General features: G+C 37.9%; 1 protein-coding gene across 1 annotated transcript in view; it reads left to right on the top strand.

Moving 5' to 3' along the window:
* The first annotated feature begins 1,874 nt into the window (after positions 1-1,874).
* Positions 1,875-20,373, top strand: part of PPP1R17 (protein phosphatase 1 regulatory subunit 17) — a 67,192-nt gene continuing 48,693 nt past the window's right edge. The window contains exons 1-3 of the mRNA XM_053713054.1: positions 1,875-1,930; positions 4,177-4,277; positions 9,176-9,322. Of these exons, the coding sequence (XP_053569029.1) occupies positions 4,196-4,277; positions 9,176-9,322 (229 nt within the window). The 5' untranslated portion in view covers positions 1,875-1,930; positions 4,177-4,195. The remainder of the gene's footprint in view (positions 1,931-4,176; positions 4,278-9,175; positions 9,323-20,373) is intronic.

Genomic DNA, 20,373 nt, shown 5'->3' with positions numbered 1-20,373 from the left:
TCTAGTGGTGAAAAACTGTCAAAATGCATTTAGATTAGAGGCAGCCTTCAAGGACTAAGAAATTAGCATATGAACCTCCTAGGTTTAGATTTCAACTAAGAATACCAAAAGAACAAAGCAAAATTGGTGATAAAAGTCAATTGGAAAGTTGTTTAAAAATGACATGCCCTATTTGAATCATGAAAGTTTTTTTTGGACTTGACCGTCCCTTTAATTATTTTTTTAGGAAAGCTAAAATAAAAATTAAACTTTCTTGATTCAGACAGAGCTTGCAGTTTTAAGAGACCAATTTCCATACATTATCAAATTGTGTGCAGTCTTTTTATAAGGACACTTTCTGAGGCACCAGCTACTACTGGGCATGTGCAAGAGTTTAAGTCTGTGATTGTCTGATCACATTCAAATGATAAGGGGACAGCATTGAAGTAAATTTTGAAATTTGTCAGAAAAATGTCTGCTGCTCATTTAAAATCCAGAGTAAGTGCTATTGCATTGTCTTTTTATTATGTGCTTGTTGATTATGCAATTGTACTGTATTTAATGGTCTTTTAATATATGAGTCAGTGTCTTTTTAATATATGAGTCGTCAGTCAACCACTATGGTCACTTACACTTAATTATATTTCGGAATGGCTGTGTATATCCATAGTTCATGTCCATATATCTTCTTCCAAAAAAAATAAAAATACTATGTTATGGCGTTTATGTATCTCCATTGTAGGTCATATAAAATTTCTCTTTATAGCACAAAAATTGTCTTTCATGATTCAGATAGTGCATATTTTTTTTTATTCTCTTGGTTTTCTCTGTTGAAAAGCAGGTAGGTAGGCTCAGAAGTGTGCATGTGTCTGAAGCACAACATCACATGGCAGAAGTTTTGCAGGAATACATTTAACTGTTATTCATTTGCAAGGGCACTAGATGGCAGCAGTATTTGCTGTCATGTAGTGATTCAGACACGCGAATGCCTCCTACATATGTATGCTCTTCAATAAAAAATGTTATGCGAACGAACTAAAAGAAGTAAATTAGAAAACGGTTTAAAAGTGTACGCTCTCTCTGAATCACAAAAGAAAACATTTAAATTGTATGACCCTTACAGGTACATGAAAGCAATGTTTTCACTTGTTTATACAAACTAGCTGTTAACGTCTAACCTTTTTTCATGTGAAAAAATATTTTTAACGTATTAAAAATGTTCTTTCTTATACATATATATATATATATATATATATATATATATATATATATATATAGAGAGAGAGAGAGAGAGAGAGAGAGAGAGAGAGAGAGAGAGAGAGAGAGAGAGAGAGAGAGAAAAAAAAACTGTACTTTTACCTTTTTGTCAAGGCTGAATTTTTTGTTATAGCACCTCTTTATTTGATGATACTGTTCTTCCTCCGAGCGCACCAATCTTTTTCTGCAACTCAATATGGATCTGTGCTTAGCAAAGATCTTTTTACACAAGGATCATTTAATCAATTCCCTTAGCTATTAATAGACTATACATTTTACTTGTGCTGAAACAATTTGTTTATTTTTGATTGTTCACCCTTATGTAACTATTTAAAAAATGGCATCTTTTAGGGACTTTTTGTTGAAAATATGCATATTATTTATTTATGTATTTAATTATGCAATTATGTATTTATTTATTTAATGATTTATTTGTTTATCTATTTATTTTTTACTTTTAAAGTTTTGTTTTTGTAGAGCACATTTATGTTACAGGATATTCCATAAACACTTTTGGCTCCCAAATGGAAAGCTGCTTTTAAATGAAGTTTCTTGAGTTCAATGTTTCCATGGTAACTGCTTTTGCCATCCCCTTAATAGCAGGGCAGGACAGAGGGAACAAACAGAGTTGAACTGCTCTTCTTGGGAACGCACGCTGAGAATACTACAGTGCTGATTTGGCAATAGTACACTAGTAAGTACCAATGTCTTTTGACTGCATTTTGTTTCATATTTTCCAATATCACAATTTGCAGATCTTTACAAATAGGATTTTATTGTATGGTTTATGTAAAAGTTTATTATTTTTGCTTAATGCACATTACAGTCAGTAGAATTACCCTTACAGTTTTTAAGCAATTATTTTAGGATTATTTATCTAGTTCTACATTTCTTATTTTCTTTAGTTTAAGTTGATGCAGTTTGCCATCATTAATTTAACATTGTCAAATATAAATACAGCTGCCCATTGTGAAACAAAATCTGTTAACTATGTTATATTTTGTTACTACATCATTTTACTTTGAAGCAAGTTAATTAAATACTGATAAAAGGTCACAAAACATAATGAGAGATTTTTGTTTAACTATTTCATTATTTCTGGTCTGTGATGCTTATAAAATCTGGTGTACAAGAATATATTATAACGCAGCTTGATATTTTCATCTTTATGCATAACCTTAGCATGCCTTAGATATAGGCTGACCATATTGCCGCTTTAAGAAGGAACACATATGAAAAATACATATGTCAGGGTTCTTATACAAAACATTTCTTTAAACAGCCCTGAAAACAGCCCTGACATATGTATTTTTTATATGCGTCCCTTTTTAAAGTGGCAATATGGTCAGCCTACTTAGATACACATAAATTGCCCTCCATCTAAAATAATTACTCTGTAAACATACTTCGTGTTCTTTCTGCATGTCCATTACACACTTGAACAAAAATATAACATATAAAACCTGGCATTACTATGTTATTTTACCATTCTAGTATTGATTAAATAATAGAGTTTCCAGGTTTCATTTACAACTTTGTCTTTATTTTCAGAAAAAAAAAAAAATGTTTAACATATTTTAAAGCCTATGCTACAGTTTATATTCAAATAATAAGCTGGAACTAGTTTACTTAACATGCAATAAGGTTAATGTAATGTTAAGAGATAGAATTATCAATTATTAATGTATATTGACTAATGCATCACATATATCAATAAGTAGCTGCTTTGTATTGGTAATCTAGTTTTTAATGATTAGGCTGTTCATTTAAATTATTTTACTGGTTGTTTTAGACTTATGTTTACAACTAAATAATGAAGTGCCAAACTAAACCTAATATGAACAATTATATGGCAATTATTGGAAGGAATACAGACACTTGGGGAAAAAAAACCAAATTAAAATCTGAATTCAAATAAACCATATCTATCCATTTAAATCAATGTTTTGGAGGTGACATTTGCATAACTCTATACATATTTTGATAAACCAGTTAAAATTATAATGCACTGAAAATGAAAGGCTTATTATAGTGATAATTTGTTAGAAGATGTAATTTTGCACTATAACGTTATTTTACCTTGATTTTCTACAGGACTAACACAAACTTATAAATCAGAAATGAGTTAAACTTACATGAACTATTCAGAACAAATTTACCCACTATTAAATATTACAGCAGCATTTCTGCATGGGGCAGTGAGCAATAAGTATGTAATGTATTGTGCTATAGGCTTAAAAGTACATTTTCAGCCAACTGACCGGCCAGTAACATGGAGAAGTGTACTGATAAATAAATAATTAAAATAGGAAGATAGTTGGTGATTAAAGGGGTATGAAAGCCACAGATTTTCTGCTGTGATTCAGACAGAACATACAATTTAAAAAATAATAATAATCCAGTCTTCTTCTATTATTAAATTTGCTTAGTTCCCATGATTTTCTTTGTTGAAGAAATATCTAGGGTAGGTGTCTGTACATGACACGAAATAGAGCTGCCATATAGTTCTTTTGGAAATGGATAGCATTCTTGCAAAACTGCTGCGATATGGTGATCCAGAAATGTACACGCTCCTGAGTTTACGTCCCTGCTTTTCAACAAAAGATACCAAGAGATTGAAGAAAATTTGATAATAGAAGTCAATAAGAAAGTTGTTTAAATTTGTCTTGCTGTATCTAAATTATGAAAAATGTTGGGTTTCATATCCTTTTAACTACTGTCAACTTCCTTACAACTAATGTATACTGAGAATTTTCTAAGTCTGTTTAAAGGAGGTGAAATAGCATTTGGATACCTATGCTTTTATATAATGAATTATCTTTTTTTTATTTAAATCTCTTTAACTATGTTTTTATCCTAAAACTTATATGCAGTGCAATTCTTAATTCTAAACCACTTTAAAAGCACAATTGAAAAAAATTCTGCATTTTAATACTTTAGGGGGAAAAAACAAGATTCAATGATGTCAACAGAATTTGTGTCGCCACTAGACATCTCAGAAGACAGATTGGATAAGCGTGAACAGCACTGCAAGCTTTTAGGTAAATATCATTATTGGTGATTATGTCTTTTTAATTCATTAAAGCTGACGCTGATGAGTCATCCACAGTTTCTCCAGGGTCTCATGGATAATGATTCACCCTGAAGTAACCTGATATCTCATGCCTTCTGGTAAAAAACCTCATGCCAGATGGGAACGTATCTATTCGTTCTGCTCCTTAGGTCATACTTTAAGTGCTGGGCCATTTCTGCGCAACTTTACCCGGTGCCAGATGAAACTATTAGCTATTTCCTGATATCATTATTTGCATATTCAATCAACCTGGAAAATGGAATTTACAGTAAGAGTTTGGGGCTGTTACATATCTTTTCAATTAATTTGAAACAAGTCTACAAATTTCAGAATGTATGACAAGTTATAAAAAGGCTAATAATATTTTATGTACTTGTCACAAATTGCAATGATCGATTCAATGTTATATAAATGGTTAAATAAATATATGTGTTTGTAAATAATTGTTGTTATTAATATTAATGAACATATATTAAATGTACAAATTTAAGTCATTTATAGTTTTTAACACAATTTATTGCTTTTGTTACAAGGGCACACATAATTGTAAATTTCATTTTATCATAAAACAAAAATTAAATATAATAGTTAATATATAAAATAAAATTTAGAACCAAAGAAAAATAATTGATCGTTCTACTTTTTTCCATTTCCCTCTGCTGTATACTTTAGTAGTTTTTACAAAAATAATGGGAGAAAAAAAAGAAAGTACTAGGAAATAGCAAAATATAATTCAAGCTGAAGAAGCAACTGAAAACTTATAAAATGATAGATCACAATATATATATATATATATATATATATATATATATATATATATATATATATATATATATATATATATATATAAAATGTTTTATGCACTTTTTTTATTATAATATTTTTTTCAGGTTCCTAGCACAAACAAAACAGCTTTTTTAAAACGCGGCAGTGCATCATTTGAATTGTGTAAAACTACATTTCACTATCCAAGTAATACTATTTCTGTTTTGTTTCATGTACTATAATGTTTGTTAGCATTTTCTTATGTTTGTCATCTTTTATTAAATCATGACATTCTCTTTGTATACTTTATTAAAAAGCACACCTAGGTAGGCTCAGTAGTAGAAACTCACTACTGAGAGCTAGCTGCTGATTAATGACTGTACATATATGCCTCTTGTCATTTGCTGGTGTGTTCACTGTTCCTTCAACAAAGGATTTCAAGTGAATAAAGTACATTTGATAATAAAAGTAAATTGGATAGTTTTCACATTTTATGCTCTATCTGAATTAAGAAAGAAAAATTTAAATGTTTGTGCATGTTTATGGTGTTTGTTTGTAGTGACTGTGTATTCAGCAAAATTACTTCAAATATTTTATCATAGATTACAAATTGAGCGCTATTGATAGCTCAGAGTGTGCTCACCATATTGAGACCCTGTGCCAACAATACAGCACAATCTGGTATTTCAAGTAAATGTTAATGTAACAAACTGAAAACCATTTTCCTGACTGGGTCCATGTCTTCAACAGCATCAGGTGGTAAACTGTTATCCCAAAATATAACAAGCAGGAATCAATGGCTGAGAGGCCAAACTTACCACACACCCTTACTGGAACACCGCAAGTTAAACACAGTAACTAGGCATGTGCATTTGGATGATTCGTGTTCAACACACTAAGATCTGTGCAATTCCAGATCTTAGGGTGTTGACTTTCACAAGAAAAAATCTGGCTCCGAAAAGAGGGAATGCTTTGAGTGACTGCCTTCATCTGTATTTGGATCATCATGAATGATCAGAGTGCACATGTCTAACAGTGACTAAGTAGGGGCTAGAGATAAGAGAGCAATGATACCAAACTTAGTAGCTGAACTCACTCTAGTACACTGATGGCGAACCTTGGCACCCCAGATTTTTCAGAACTACATTTCCCATGAGGCTTAGGCACTCAGCAGTCCAGTCAAGTATCATGAGAAATGTAGTTCTGAAACATCTGGACTGCCAAGGTTCGCAATCACTGCTCTTGTACTTAATCAATGGCTGAGAGGCCAAACTTACCACACACCCTTACTGGAACACCGCAAGTTAAACACAGTAACTAGGCATGTGCATTTGGATGATTCGTGTTCAACACACTAAGATCTGTGCAATTCCAGATCTTAGGGTGTTGACTTTCACAAGAAAAAATCTGGCTCCGAAAAGAGGGAATGCTTTGAGTGACTGCCTTCATCTGTATTTGGATCATCATGAATGATCAGAGTGCACATGTCTAACAGTGACTAAGTAGAGGCTAGAGATAAGAGAGCAATGATACCAAACTTAGTAGCTGAACTCACTCTAGTACACTGATGGCGAACCTTGGCTCCCCAGATTTTTCAGAACTACATTTCCCATGAGGCTTAGGCACTCAGCAGTCCAGTCAAGTATCATGAGAAATGTAGTTCTGAAACATCTGGACTGCCAAGGTTCACAATCACTGCTCTTGTACTTAATCAGCACCATGTGAAAGATTAGTCTTGCTATCCAGATGAAAATTAACTAGGTAAATGCAGATCTCATGAGAGCAGATGCATTCAGAGAAATAAATGGCGATACTGGAAACAAGAACAAAAACAGCATAGGCAAATAACCAAATACAACAAAAAACTATAAATACAGAGACTACAGAGTCAGACAATATAGGTTTAGACCTTACAGGAAAAACTGTAAAGAATCAGAATACAAATGTAAGTCCATAAAACAAGCTGAAGTGAAACAACCAAGTCAGTCCAACTAAAGGGATTAAACAAAAGCAGAATCAGGGGTAGCCAAGTCAAAACCAGAAAATTAAAAAATGTAAATTGCGAGATTAGGGGTAGCTAGCAAAGTCAATACACAGGCAGCATCATGAGCTTATACATACTCCTTAAAGGTACAGCACACCTTACTGCAGCAGGATTAGAAATCACTCTCTTCGACAAGGGCCTGTTATGACAGGTAAAATAGATTTACCCGAGAATCTTAACACAGCCGACAATTGTTTAGCACACCTTATACTTTCAATCGATACCACAGGTTGTGCTTTAATCTTTCATATTATAAGTAGTGAGTTAAAGGGACACTGAACCCACATTTTTTCTTTCATGATTCAGATAGAGCATGCAAATTTAAGCAACTTTCTAATTTAATCCTTTAATCAATGTTTCTTCGCTCTCTTCCTATCTTTATTTGAAAATCATGAATGCAAATCTTAGCAGCCAACCCATTTTAGGTTCAGCACCATGGATAGTGCTTGCTTATTGGAGGTTGACATTTACCCACCAATAAGCCAGCATAAACCAGGTTCACAACCAAAAATGGGCCGGCTCCTATGCATCACATTCCTGCTTTTTAAATAGAGATAGCAAGAGAACGAAGAAAAATTGATGATAGGAGTAAATTAGAAAGTTGCTTAAAATTGCATGCTCTATCTGAATCATTAAAGAAATAATTTGTGTTTAGTGTCCCTTTAAGCTCAAAACATAATAGCACTGAAAAATATATATTAAGCCTGAAATAATGTGTTACGGTTAGAATAAATGCATAATAAAATAAAGTATTTCACTGATATATACACATATTAAATGTAATATATTGATTTAAGATTAAGAAAACTGTTTAAACAGTGATTTAAAGGGATTTGGCAAATTATAAAGCATTGGACTTGGAAGGGCTCAAAGGTGTATTTGTGAATATGTGTGTGTATGTGTGTAGATATATTTGTGTATGTATATATCTGTACGTGTGCAGTCCACACATACATGTATACACATACACACGCAAATACATACACATACATAGACACCTTTACCTTTCCCAGTCCAACACCTTGTCATATACCATATCAATTTAAATCACAATTAAAACATTTTTCTCAATAACAAAAATCTATATAGAATAGAAAAGCATAGTTTAAAATTTAGTGAAGAACTCCACTATTTATGTTTCAGATTAGCACACCTTCAGGTTATCACCCTTTAGGCTTAGTGCTCATGTTATAGTCTAAATTTGTTTTTCAGTCTGCCTCCATGGAATTTCATTATGTGAGGGATTTAGCACTATCACTATCAGATATCCAAATATTAATGCATCCTAAGCTTTCATTCAAGCGCTATCATTTCACTTTAAACTTGTAATATGAGAGCAAAAATTGGAGCGCTATTGATTTAACTTAAGGGGTGTTATCTCACAATAGCACTTACAAAACAGCTAAATCAAATCCAAAGTTACAAGCACCTGAAAAACATCATTTTCTGATCGGAGTTATTCTGCCGCTCCCAGTGAAGTTGGGGACCCTGAAAGATGCAATCATTAATGTGAATAAGGACAAATGTGTCAGATGCTGCCACTGTTGCCAAGTGCTTAGAATGGCATTGGATGGGTAACACAACTGCTTTCTTTGTAAAGCTATGGAAAAACAAAACTTTTATGTTATAGCCTTACTGATTGGATTGTGGCTGTGGTGGTGGCTCACAGTAAGGCAATTGTCTTCCTGCAGATGCAACATGTACCAGACTGTTAGAAACAGAACTAGATTTTTGAGATGAGAAACACACAAATGTTAAAAAGACAATACACACTCCTTTCTCTTGTGTAAAAACTGAGATTGCTCCACGCTCCCAAGCAGAACAAAAATCATATTCTGTAACATGAAAATGCTGCAAATGAAACAGCTGGTTTAGGCAATTTGCAGCATTTGGAAAAATTAGGTTAGATATTTAGTTTTTCATGTTCTCTCTAGGGAGAAGAGAACATGATGTTTAATGTCCCTTTAAGAACTACCGTACCTGTATACATGTAACCAGTTATATGCTCTTACATATGCATGATACATTTTATGTACACATTTATTCCATGTTTACAGACAACCTTTCAGAACAACTAATGAGAAGCTGTGATATTCAAATGAATTCAAAGAAAGGAAAACCTATACATGTTTCTCAAGAGATGGAAAACAAACAGCCTCGTAGAAAAGACACCCCTGCTTTACATAAGCCACCATTTATGCCAGGTAAGGGCTCTTATAATTAAAATTTTAAATAAAAAATATTTGCGGCCACTTCAGAATCCTTGCCCCTTAAAGGAACAACAAACAAATACATAATCAAAAGACAATACAATAGCACTTACTTTGAATTTCAATAGAGTTGTAGATTTTGTTCTGGTAAATTTCAAAGTTAATTGTATTCCTTCCCATATCATGTGACTACTAGCAGCCAGTTACAAAGCACATATGTATATACTGTGCACGCTCGCACATGCTCAGTAGAAGCTGGTACATTAGAAAGATTGTATATAAAAAGATTGTGCACATTTTGATAGGGGAAGTAAATTGGATTTTTTTTAAAAAAATTGCATGCTCTATCTGAATCATATAAATTGAGTTTAGTGTTCCTTTTTCAGTATTTAAACAGTTATGCATGTATGTTGTATAATGGCTTAACTATTGCATATACATTCAAATGTGTTAATGTAAGCTTGTTGTGTTTATTAGTGATGACATAAATATATATGTTAATATATATTTATGTCATACTTGTCAGTATCATTAAAGTATATATTTACATAACAAGCATGCAGTTATGTAAATCTATAATGTTAATTATACTGTCTTTAATTAGAAATAATAAAACACAACTAGCAAAATTAATCACATTTATATGCAAATATTTAAACAATATGCATTGTACATAACAATGAATCATTTAAATATTGAATATCTATGTGTAGGGCCTTAGCTTATACAGTTAGTTTTAGGTTATGGCAGATTGGGGGTCAATGTCTGAATGATATGCTTTGTCATGTACAATGCATATTGTTTAAATTATTCTAGATATCTTTAAAGGTATTTAATGTTTGCTTAATATTATTTTAAACATAAACATATATTTCTAAATATATATTTATGTTTGAAATAATAGCAAGCAACTATTAAATCTATTTTAAGATATATCTAATACTTTAAAGGAATGCTAAACGCAATTTTTTTCTTTCATGATTCAGATAGAGCATGAAATTTTAAGTAACTTTCTAATTTACTCCTATTATCAATTTTCTTCTTTCTCTTGTTATCTTTATTTGAAAAAGAAGGCATCTAAGCTAAGGACCCAAACAATTTTTTGGTTCAGACCCCGGACAACACTTGTTTAATGGTGGCTGACATTTAGCAACCAATCAGCAAGAACAACCAAAAATGGTCCGGCTACTAAACTTACATTCTTGCTTTACAAAAAGATAGCAAGAGAATGAAGAAAATTGATAATAGGAGTATATTAGAAGGTTTCTTAAAATTGCATGCTCTATCTGAATCATGAGATAAAAATTTTTTGTTTCAGTGTCCCTTTAAATAATCTACATTTTACATGACAATGCATATTTTTTCACAGAGATGCGCTAAAATGGTGGCGGCACTGGCAAAACCTCCTTGGCTTATCCGGGCTCCTGAAACTCAGTGCCGGACCAGAATGGAGCCATGGACTGGTGGCAGCAGCTGACCGCCAGAGGACCAGCAAAACCAAGGAGATTTTTCTTGTACTTCGTTGGTTTGCAGCAGCCGACATTTAGGGGCTCAATTCCGGTCCAGCACTGAGTTCCAGGAGCCCGGATAGGCCAAGCAGGTGCTACCGGTCCTCCGGCGGTCAGCCACCACCTGTAGTCTTGGGTTCAAATCCGGTCCTGCTTTGAGTTCCAGGAGCCCGGATAGGCTGAGCATGGTTTTGCCGGTGCAACCTGCATTTTAGCACATCTCTGTGACACATTATTTAAACATTGATGATAACAATTACATTAGGCAGTTAGATGGCTGTTACAGGGGAGTATTGTTTAGACATTAGGTCAGTGTAGGCGGTATTAGGTACTTAGCTTGGCATTCTGGGTAGTGTAGATTAGGCATGATGTAGGTGTAGGCGGTCAGGGGGAGTTAGCTGGGCAGTTATGTTTGAAATAATTCTGGGTGGTGTAGATTAGGCATGATGTAGGTGTAGGCGGTCAGGGGGAGTTAGCTGGGCAGTTCAAGGGGAGTGTAGGTAAGCCGTGACATAGGTGTAGGCAGTCAGTGGGAGGTAGCAAGGCGGAGCAAGGGGAGTAAAGCTTAGGCATTATAGGTGTTATGGGGGGAGGTAGCAAAGCCTGCTTGTAGGAGTAGCCTGCACTTTGCTTTGGACACATCGACACAAGGTCGATATGTTCAAAGTAGGGAAGTGCTGGTTGAGAAGGTGGTAGCGGCCATGTTTGTCTCGCCAGCTATCAGCTGCAGAGACAACATTGCCTGAGTGTCAGGGTGCCAGGAATCAGACTGAGACAAGAAGTTCAAAAATAATCACACCTTTATTATTAGCAAAAAATAATAAAAAGTCCACAAGTCAAATAACAAGCCAGGAATCAAAACCAGAACTGGTAGTCAGACGAGCCGAGTCAGGAGCCAAAGCGAATAGTCAGACGAGCTGGAATCAGGAACAAGGAGAACAGCAGAGTCAGGAACAAGCCAGGGATCAGGAACCAGGAGGGACATCAGACAGCCAGGTAATACACAGGAGCTCTCACAAACAGGTCTGAGACAACGCAAGGACAAAGCATACTGAACAGAGGCCCTTTAAATAATAAGTGATGACATCCCAATTCTGAGACTGCATCCTGTCTCACACGGATGCTGTACACCAGTCTGGCCATAAAAGGAAGTGCAGGAAATGAGCAGCATCACACAGTATACACCAGAGTCAGCAAGAGAGGTGAGTAAAATGGCTGCCAGCAACACATGGCAAACAGATCAGGGAAAAAACCCTGACAGTACCCTCCCCTCAATGACCCCTCCCCCGCAGGAGGACAAAAGGCTTATTGGGGAAACAGGCATGGAAGGCACGGAGGAGGGCAGGAGCATGAACATCAGAGGAGGGAACCCATGAACGCTCCTCCGGACCATAGCCCCTCCAGTTAACCAAATACTGTACGCGGCCCCTGGAGATACGAGAGTCGATAATGCTGCTGACCTCATACTCCTCATGGTTGTCAACAAAGATAGGGCGGGAACGAGGCAACAGAGGGGTAAACTGATTACAAACCAATGGTTTCAAGACGGAGAAATGAAAAACATTGGAGATGCGCATTGCAGGAGGAAGGTCAAGAGCGTAGGCCACAGGATTGACCCGTAGGAGTATTCGAAAAGGACCAACATAACGGGGAGCCAGTTTATTGGAAGGCACATGAAGGTTCAATCTGCACCCATGTGGAACGGAGTTGCCGGAGATGCTCTTCCAAAGCCGGAATACCCTGAGACATGAATGAATCGGGCAACAAGGATGGAATACTTGGAGGAAGCATTAATAGCACTATTACGAGCAAACTCTGCCCAAGGTAACAGTTCAGACCAAATATTGTGGTGATCAGAGACAGCAACGGAGGAACTGTTCCAGAGCTTGATTAGACCGTTCCGCAACCCATTGGATTGAGGGTGATATGCCGAGGAGAAGGAAAGCTGGATCCCCATTTGAGCACAAAAGGAACGCCAAAATCTGGAGACAAACTGGCTACCCCGGTCCGACACTATCTCCTTGGGTAACCCATGTAAACGGAAGACCTCCCAGGCAAAAATTGAAGCAAGCGCCTGAGCGGTAGGCAACTTCTTCAAGGGAATGCAATGTGACATTTTAGAAAAACGGTCAACCACCATAAGAATAACAGTATTGCCATTGGAAACAGGGAGCTCAACAATGAAGTCCATGGAAAGATGTGTCCAAGGACACTCACCATTAGCAATAGGTTGAAGAAGACCCACAGGAAGATGTCAAGGAGTCTTATTCTGTGCAAAAACTGAGCAGGAGGCAACATATGCAGCAACATCAGAACGAAGAGCTGGCCACCAGAATTGTCGAGTGACAGACCAAATCATTTGGTTCTTGCCTGGGTGACTTGCGGCTTTAGGATAGTGGTAAGTGTGCAAAAGTTTAGTTCAAAGATTCTCAGGAGCAAAACACTTCCCACTAGGTTTCTCAGGAGGTGCATTGGTTTGTGCAGCCAGGATCTCCTCCCCCAAGGGAGAAGTCAAATTAGTACATATGGTAGCCAAAATATGGTCAGGAGGTATAACTGGAGTAGGTACATACTCCTCCGTGGACAGAGGTGAAAATTGTCGAGAGAGGGCATCAGCCCTAACATTTTTACTACCAGGCAGGTAGGAGACCACATAATTAAACCGAGACAAAAATAGCACCCATCTGGCCTGTCGGGGCGACAAACATTTTGCTTCAGATAGATAAGTTAAATTCTTGTGGTCAGTAAGAATGAGCACTGGCATGCTAGTACCCTCAAGAAGATGCCTCCATTCCTTGAGTGCCAAAATTATGACCAGTAATTCCCTGTCGTCAATTTCATAATTGCACTCCGCTGGAGACAATTTCTTAGAGAAGAAACCACATGGATGCAAGGAACCGTCAGGCATAGGATGTTTAGACAAGAGGGCACCTATGCATTGACCTCAAGTACGAAAGGCAGGACAGGGTTAGGATGAGCCAGAACTGGAGCGGCAGCAAAGGCAGTCTTAAGACTATCAAAGGCCTTGTGCAAAAGTTTAGTTCGAAGATTCTCAGGAACAAAACACTTCCCACTAGGTTTCTCAGGAGGTGCATTGGTTTGTGCAGCCAGGATCTCCTCCCCCAAGGGAGAAGTCAAATTAGTACATATGGTAGCCAAAATATGGTCAGGAGGTATAACTGGAGTAGGTACAGACTCCGCCTTGGACAGAGGTGAAAATTGTCGAGAGAGGGCATCAGCCCTAACATTCTTACTACCAGGCAGGTAGGAGACCACATAATTAAACCAAGACAAAAATAGCACCCATCTGGCCTGTTGGGGCGACAAACATTTTGCTTCAGATAGATAAGTTAAATTCTTGTGGTCTGTAAGAATGAGCACTGGCATGCTAGTACCCTCAAGAAGATGCCTCCATTCCTTGAGTGCCAAAATTATGACCAGTAATTCCCTGTCGTCAATTTCATAATTGCACTCTGCTGGAGACAATTTCTTAGAGAAGAAACCACACGGATGCAAGGAACCGTCAGGCGTAGGATGTTGAGAGAAGAGGGCATCTACGCATTGACCTCAAGTACGAAAGGCAGGACAGGGTTAGGATGAGCCAGAACTGGAGCGGCAGCAAAGGCAGTCTTAAGACTATCAAAGGCCTTAATGGCAGTAGGTGACCAATGGAGTGGATCATTCTCTTTACGGGTCATGTCTGTGATAGGTTTGACCAAGGAAGAAAAGTTTTTAATAAACTTTTAATAGTAATTGGCGAACCCCAAAAAACATTGAATAGACCGGAGACCAACTGGGCGAGGCCACTGCAGAACTACAAATAACTTGTCAGGATCCATGGAGAACCCTGCAACGGAGATAATATAACCTAGGAAGGTTACTTGAGTCTGATGGAACTCACATTTATCGAGTTTACAAAACAGACCGCTCTCATGTAGTCTCTGAAGAACCCGTGTAACATCAGAACGATGAGCCTCAAGTGTGGGTGAGTGTATGAGGATGTCGTCTAAGTACACCACAACACACTGTTGCAACTTATCTCGTAGGACATCATTAATAAATTCCTGGAAAACAGCAGGAGCATTACATAGGCCAAAGGGCATTACAAGATACTCATAATGCCCGCTGCTGGTGTTAAATGCTGTTTTCCATTCATGGCCCTCCTTGATCCTAACGAGATTGTATGCTCCTCTCAAATCAAGTTTAGTAAAGACCGTAGCTCCCTTGAGGTGGTCAAAGAGTTCGGTAATGAGCGGAATAGGGTAAGCATTCTTAATGGTAAGACGATTAAGACCCCTATAATCGATGCATGGACTTAAATCGCCACCCTTTTCATCACAAAGAAGAAGCCAGCCCCTGCAGGAGAGCAGGATTTGCGGATGATCCCCGCAACAGAGCATCGGCAACATACTCCTCCATAGCACAATTCTCTGCAACAGACAGAGGGTAAACCTGGCCCCGAGGAGGAATAGCTCCGGGTTAAAGGTCTATGGCACAATTGTAAGAACGGTGAGGAGGCAACATACCGGCACGCACCTTGTCAAAAATGTCTAGCAACTCTCGATACTCCTCTGGCAATTGAGATACCAAAGACGTGCACAAGACTTTAACTGGTTTCCGAAGACAAGTGGAAATACATTGCGGAGACCACAACAAAATTTTGGAACTGCGCCAGTCGAGACTGGGATTGTGCTTTTGAAGCCAGGGATAACCCAGAATAACTGGAACATGCGGAGAGCTTATCACCTGGAACTGGAGGGTTTCAAAATGGAGAGCCCCAACAGCCATGGATAATGGAGCAGTTTTGTGAGTAACGAGTGCGGGCTGAAGGGGCCTGCCATCAATGGCCTCAATAGCAAGCAGAACGGACCAAAGCAAAACAGGAATGGAGTGCTTTAATACAAAAGCCCTGTCAATGAAATAGCCTGCCGCACCGCAGTCAACAAGAGCCTAGGTGACTATGGAGGAGTCCACCCAGGAAAGGACAACCGTGACCAAAGGTTTCTCCTTTAGCGGTTCCGGGGACAAGGATAAACCACCCAAGGTCTGCCCCCTACAGGACCTTAGGTGTGAGCGTTTCCCGGCCATGTAGGACAAGACTTCAAAAGGTGGCCCTGTAACCCACAATAGAGGCACAGCCCCTCCCTCCTCCTAAAGGCCCTCTCTGCCACGGAGAGATGCATGAATCCCAACTGCATCGGCTCAGCAGTACCTGGTGACTCGGGACCAGGAGGCTTGGGAGGAGAAGGAGGCAGGGGTGGGAACGAACACGTAGGAGACAATGGAACAGGAGGCTTCCACAAGCGCTCCTTGAAAGAGGGCCTCTCACTTAGTCTGATGTCAATTAGGATCAAAAAAGACACCAATGCCTCGAGATCTTCTGGTAAATCTCTGGCAGCAACTTCATCTTTAATCGCATCAGAGAGCCCATGAAAGAAGGCGGCAACAAGGGCTTCATTGTTCCAACCTACCTCTGCGGCAAGCGTACGGAACTCAATGGCATACTGAGCAACAGATCTTGTACCTTGCTGAATGGACAGGAGTCGTTTAGCAGCAGAGCAGGAGCGAGCCGGAACATCAAATACCCTTCGAAAGGAGGCCACAAATCCAGGGTAATTTGAAATCACAGGCTTATTAGTCTTCCACAAGGGATTAGCCCAGGCAAGAGCTGTGTCAGAGAGTAACGAGATGAGAAATCCCACCTTAGCTCTGTCAGAGGGAAATGTCTGCGGTAACATCTCAAAGTAAATGCCCATCTGGTTCAAAAACCCTCTGCACTGATTAGGGTCGCCTCCATATCGCTGAGGTAGAGGTGCAGAACCGGACATGCTCCTGGTAGGACTAGGTGCAGCAGCGGAAACAGGAGCAGCCATAACTTGCGGGACACTTTGGTCCAAATGTGCAGTGTGAGTCAGCAGGGTTTGCAGGGATAGTGCAAATTGATCCAAGCGGTGATCCTGTTCATCCATCCTGGAAATTATGGCAGGTAAAGGGGGATTATTAGCACCGAAATAGGTTGTGTTCCTCACAGCGTCTCCTCTGTATCCAACTAGCTCTCCAGAAAAAGTAAGACACCTAGTTTGTCTATAGATATTGAACAATGTATAATTTAGAATCTAGGGAGCGCCTCAAAGTGGGCTGGGATATATATGCACATAAAACGTTGATAAGATATATGAGAAAATGCACAGGTTTATTTATACATACACGATAAAAACAGTTAAAAATGTAGAAAATATATGAAATTGCAATCAGATTGAGTTGAAATTATTCAACTTATTAGATGTATATCCTCTTATACATTAACTTATATAGTATCAAACAGGGTGGTGATACATAAGTGTAAAAGAGTAAAACATATAAAAAGAAGTCATTCATGGATCCATGAGTACATAAAAATGAATGAATAAAACCATATAACAGGTACAGAAATGCAATCTTCAAAAGTTAAAACGCTAAAAACATACAATACAATAAGTTAACGATTCCTGAATATGTGTGTAGTGTCTCCTATGTGTGTTAGACAATCCCTGATATCAGGGTAAGTAGTTCCAAGTTCCTTGGGGGCAATTCTGCCCTATGGTGAGTCGATCCTAAGGGTGATAGCTGTGAAGGTGTCCAAGAAGTCTGACTTGGTGGGGGGTGATGTAAAATATAAAAATATAAAAATGTAAAAAATGTAAAAAATATAACAATGTGGAAAAAACAAATAGAAAAAAGATATCCTAGTGCTGTGATCAATAGCAATAAAACTCAATGGCAATAAAACTCAAATCCAAAAAATGTGATAAAAGTAATTAAAAGGTTGAAAAAAGTCAAAGAATATTCGTTATAATGTCCTAAATCCAAAATCCAAAAGAATATATCCCAGTGTACCTGTGGAATATAAAACAAAAACAAATAGTGCAATAACGTTTAGGAAATCCTTAGTACAAATGAAATGAGGCTTACCATCAATAGCCAACGCGTTTCGGCCCTTCCTTGGGCCTTTTTCAAGACTGTATTGTGGTAAGCATAACTAGGCCTCTTTTTATACTATGGTGCACCTATCACAGTGCACCAAAATTTGCGCCAAAAAGTATTGACCTTTGGACCGGAAGTGGTACCTTCCTGTGTCTTAAATATTTATGAATAATAATTTTTATTAGTTGTTGTGGCAAGTTTTAGGCTGTGTACTTAATTCCTCTATAAGCTGAGTATTCCTCACAGTAGAAAAGGAGCAAAAAGGCGGAATTTGCATCACCAGAATCGCCGAAACCGGAAGTGCACTTTGCATGTTGGTGTCACTTCCGGTTCGTGATTAGGGGCCGGTCTCGTTTTAAATCTAATTCTGGACTGACATATATGGTGATTCTTATAACAAACTACGATGTTTTAAGTGGTACATTTGTTATGCCATTAGGTCCCAAGGGAGTGCTATTTTCTGTGTCGTTTCAGCTAATATGCATTACCGGAAGTGACATCATTACCGGAAATGGAATTCCGGTCTCTTTATGACCGGAAGTGACGTCATAACCGGAAATGTAGTCTTTATGACCGGAAGTCACTACATCACCGGAAGTGGTGTTCCGGTCTGTGTGTGACTCTGGGTATTTTTCAGGGTTTGTAGTACTGTTTGTGAAAAAAACTTAGTCAAATAGTGTGCATAAATTAACTGTGGTCAATCATATAAAAGCGTATGTATACAAAAACGGTCATTAAAATTATATAAAAGAAGCGTATGTATACAAAAACGGCCAATAAAATTATTTACAGAGACGAATTATAAAACAATTGGTTAAAATACTTGGTTTACGTATATGTACTAAGTATAGAATGAAGGTATAATACAAGTCTGTTATTAAGGTACATAAGCAGACAAATGTGCAAAATAAATCTCATTGGGTCCTAAATTGATTAAATAAAATCAGAGGTGTCAGAAATCACTGTTCCAGTTAGATGCCTGATTAGTGTCATATTTTGAAAGATGAGGATACCACTAATTCATATATTGTTTACTGGTTTGGTCTAATAGTTGTAGAATAGGTTCCCTCAACATCAGGTGTTTCTCTACGTGGAATCCACCCGGTAGATGGGGCTCTATGTCACCACATCAAGAAGAGTTTGTGGGAGGCAGTATAAAAGTTGTTAAGAGGTCTAGAAGGTGTAAAATGGGATTTCATGGAATTGTTAAAACATTTGTTAAAACATTATTAAAAATTATTAAACAATTATTAAAAAATCTTATTAAAAAATCTGGTAGGTAGGTGGATAGTAAAAGAGTACGGGTAAAAAGAAAGGGGAGTTGTATCATGTACTTATTAGGTAAACTAGTCTATTACGCTAGTATGAAGATACATGCTAATAATGGATCTTTGTTTCCTATAGCGCATGTTTTTGAGCAGATCTATTTGAGATTAAATAAATGTGACAAATCCTCCTTGTGGTTCAGACCCCTGGGATGAAGGCAGTCTATATAGAATATCCATCTTGATTCTTCTATAAGGAGTTTTTTCTCTTGGTCTCCCCCTCTCCAACTGGGGTTTACTAGTTGGATTATTAGCACCATCAGGATTCATGGCCCTTGCGTAATGTCAGGGTGCCAGGAATTAGACTGAGACATGAAGTACAAAAATAATCACACCTTTATTAATAGCAAAAAATAATAAAAAGTCCACAAGTCAATTAACAAGCCAGGAATCAAAACCAGAACTGGTAGTCAGACGAGCCGAGTCAGGAGCCAAAGCGAATAGTCAGACGAGCCGGAATCAGGAACAAGGAGAACAGCAGAGTCAGGAACAAGCCAGGGATCAGGAACCAGGAGGGACGTCAGACAGCCAGGTAATACACAGGATCTCTCACAAACAGGTCTGAGACAACGCAAGGGCAAAGCATACTGAACAGAGGCTCTTTAAATAATAAGTGATGACATCACAATTCTGAGGCTGCATCCTGTCTCACACGGATGATGTACACCAGTCTGGCCATAAAAGGAAGTGCAGGAAATGAGCAGCATCACACAGTATGCACCAGAGTCAGCAAGAGAGGTGAGTAAAATGTCTGCCAACAGCACATGGCAAACAGATCAGGGAAAAAACCCTGACACTGAGCTAGTTAGTTTAGGTATTGTAAAACCTAGGTCTCCAAGACAATATTTGAAGTTTTCTCATTTTAGTTTCAGTGAGCGTGCTGATTGCGCTGTGTAAGCACATTTCAAATAGGCCCCCATCCTCCGCAGTAAAATACCGATAAGCGGCGATGTTGTCGATGTGGAAACAGTACATAGATTAGCACTACTGCACAAAAACCAAACACTGGTAGCTGACTTCTTCTTCTTTAGGTAATAGAAAGTGGGTGCTCAAACCTTCAGGGCCTCCCCCAAAATAAAGTCCAAAGTATGAATCCAAAGAACACAGTAGAAGGTAGCACTGCCAAATGGGACACTTTTATTGAAAGAGCAACATTTCGGGGCAACTTGCCCCTTTTTCAAGATGTTGTCGATGTGGGTGGTGACATCACGCTTCCATTGACTTCTATTGGAGAGACATTGACTGTCAG

This window comes from Bombina bombina, chromosome 5, assembly GCF_027579735.1.
Source record: "Bombina bombina isolate aBomBom1 chromosome 5, aBomBom1.pri, whole genome shotgun sequence".
NCBI lineage: Eukaryota > Metazoa > Chordata > Amphibia > Anura > Bombinatoridae > Bombina > Bombina bombina.
The sequence above is the reverse complement of the archived record's forward strand: the minus strand, read 5'-3'. Positions and strand labels throughout refer to the sequence as shown.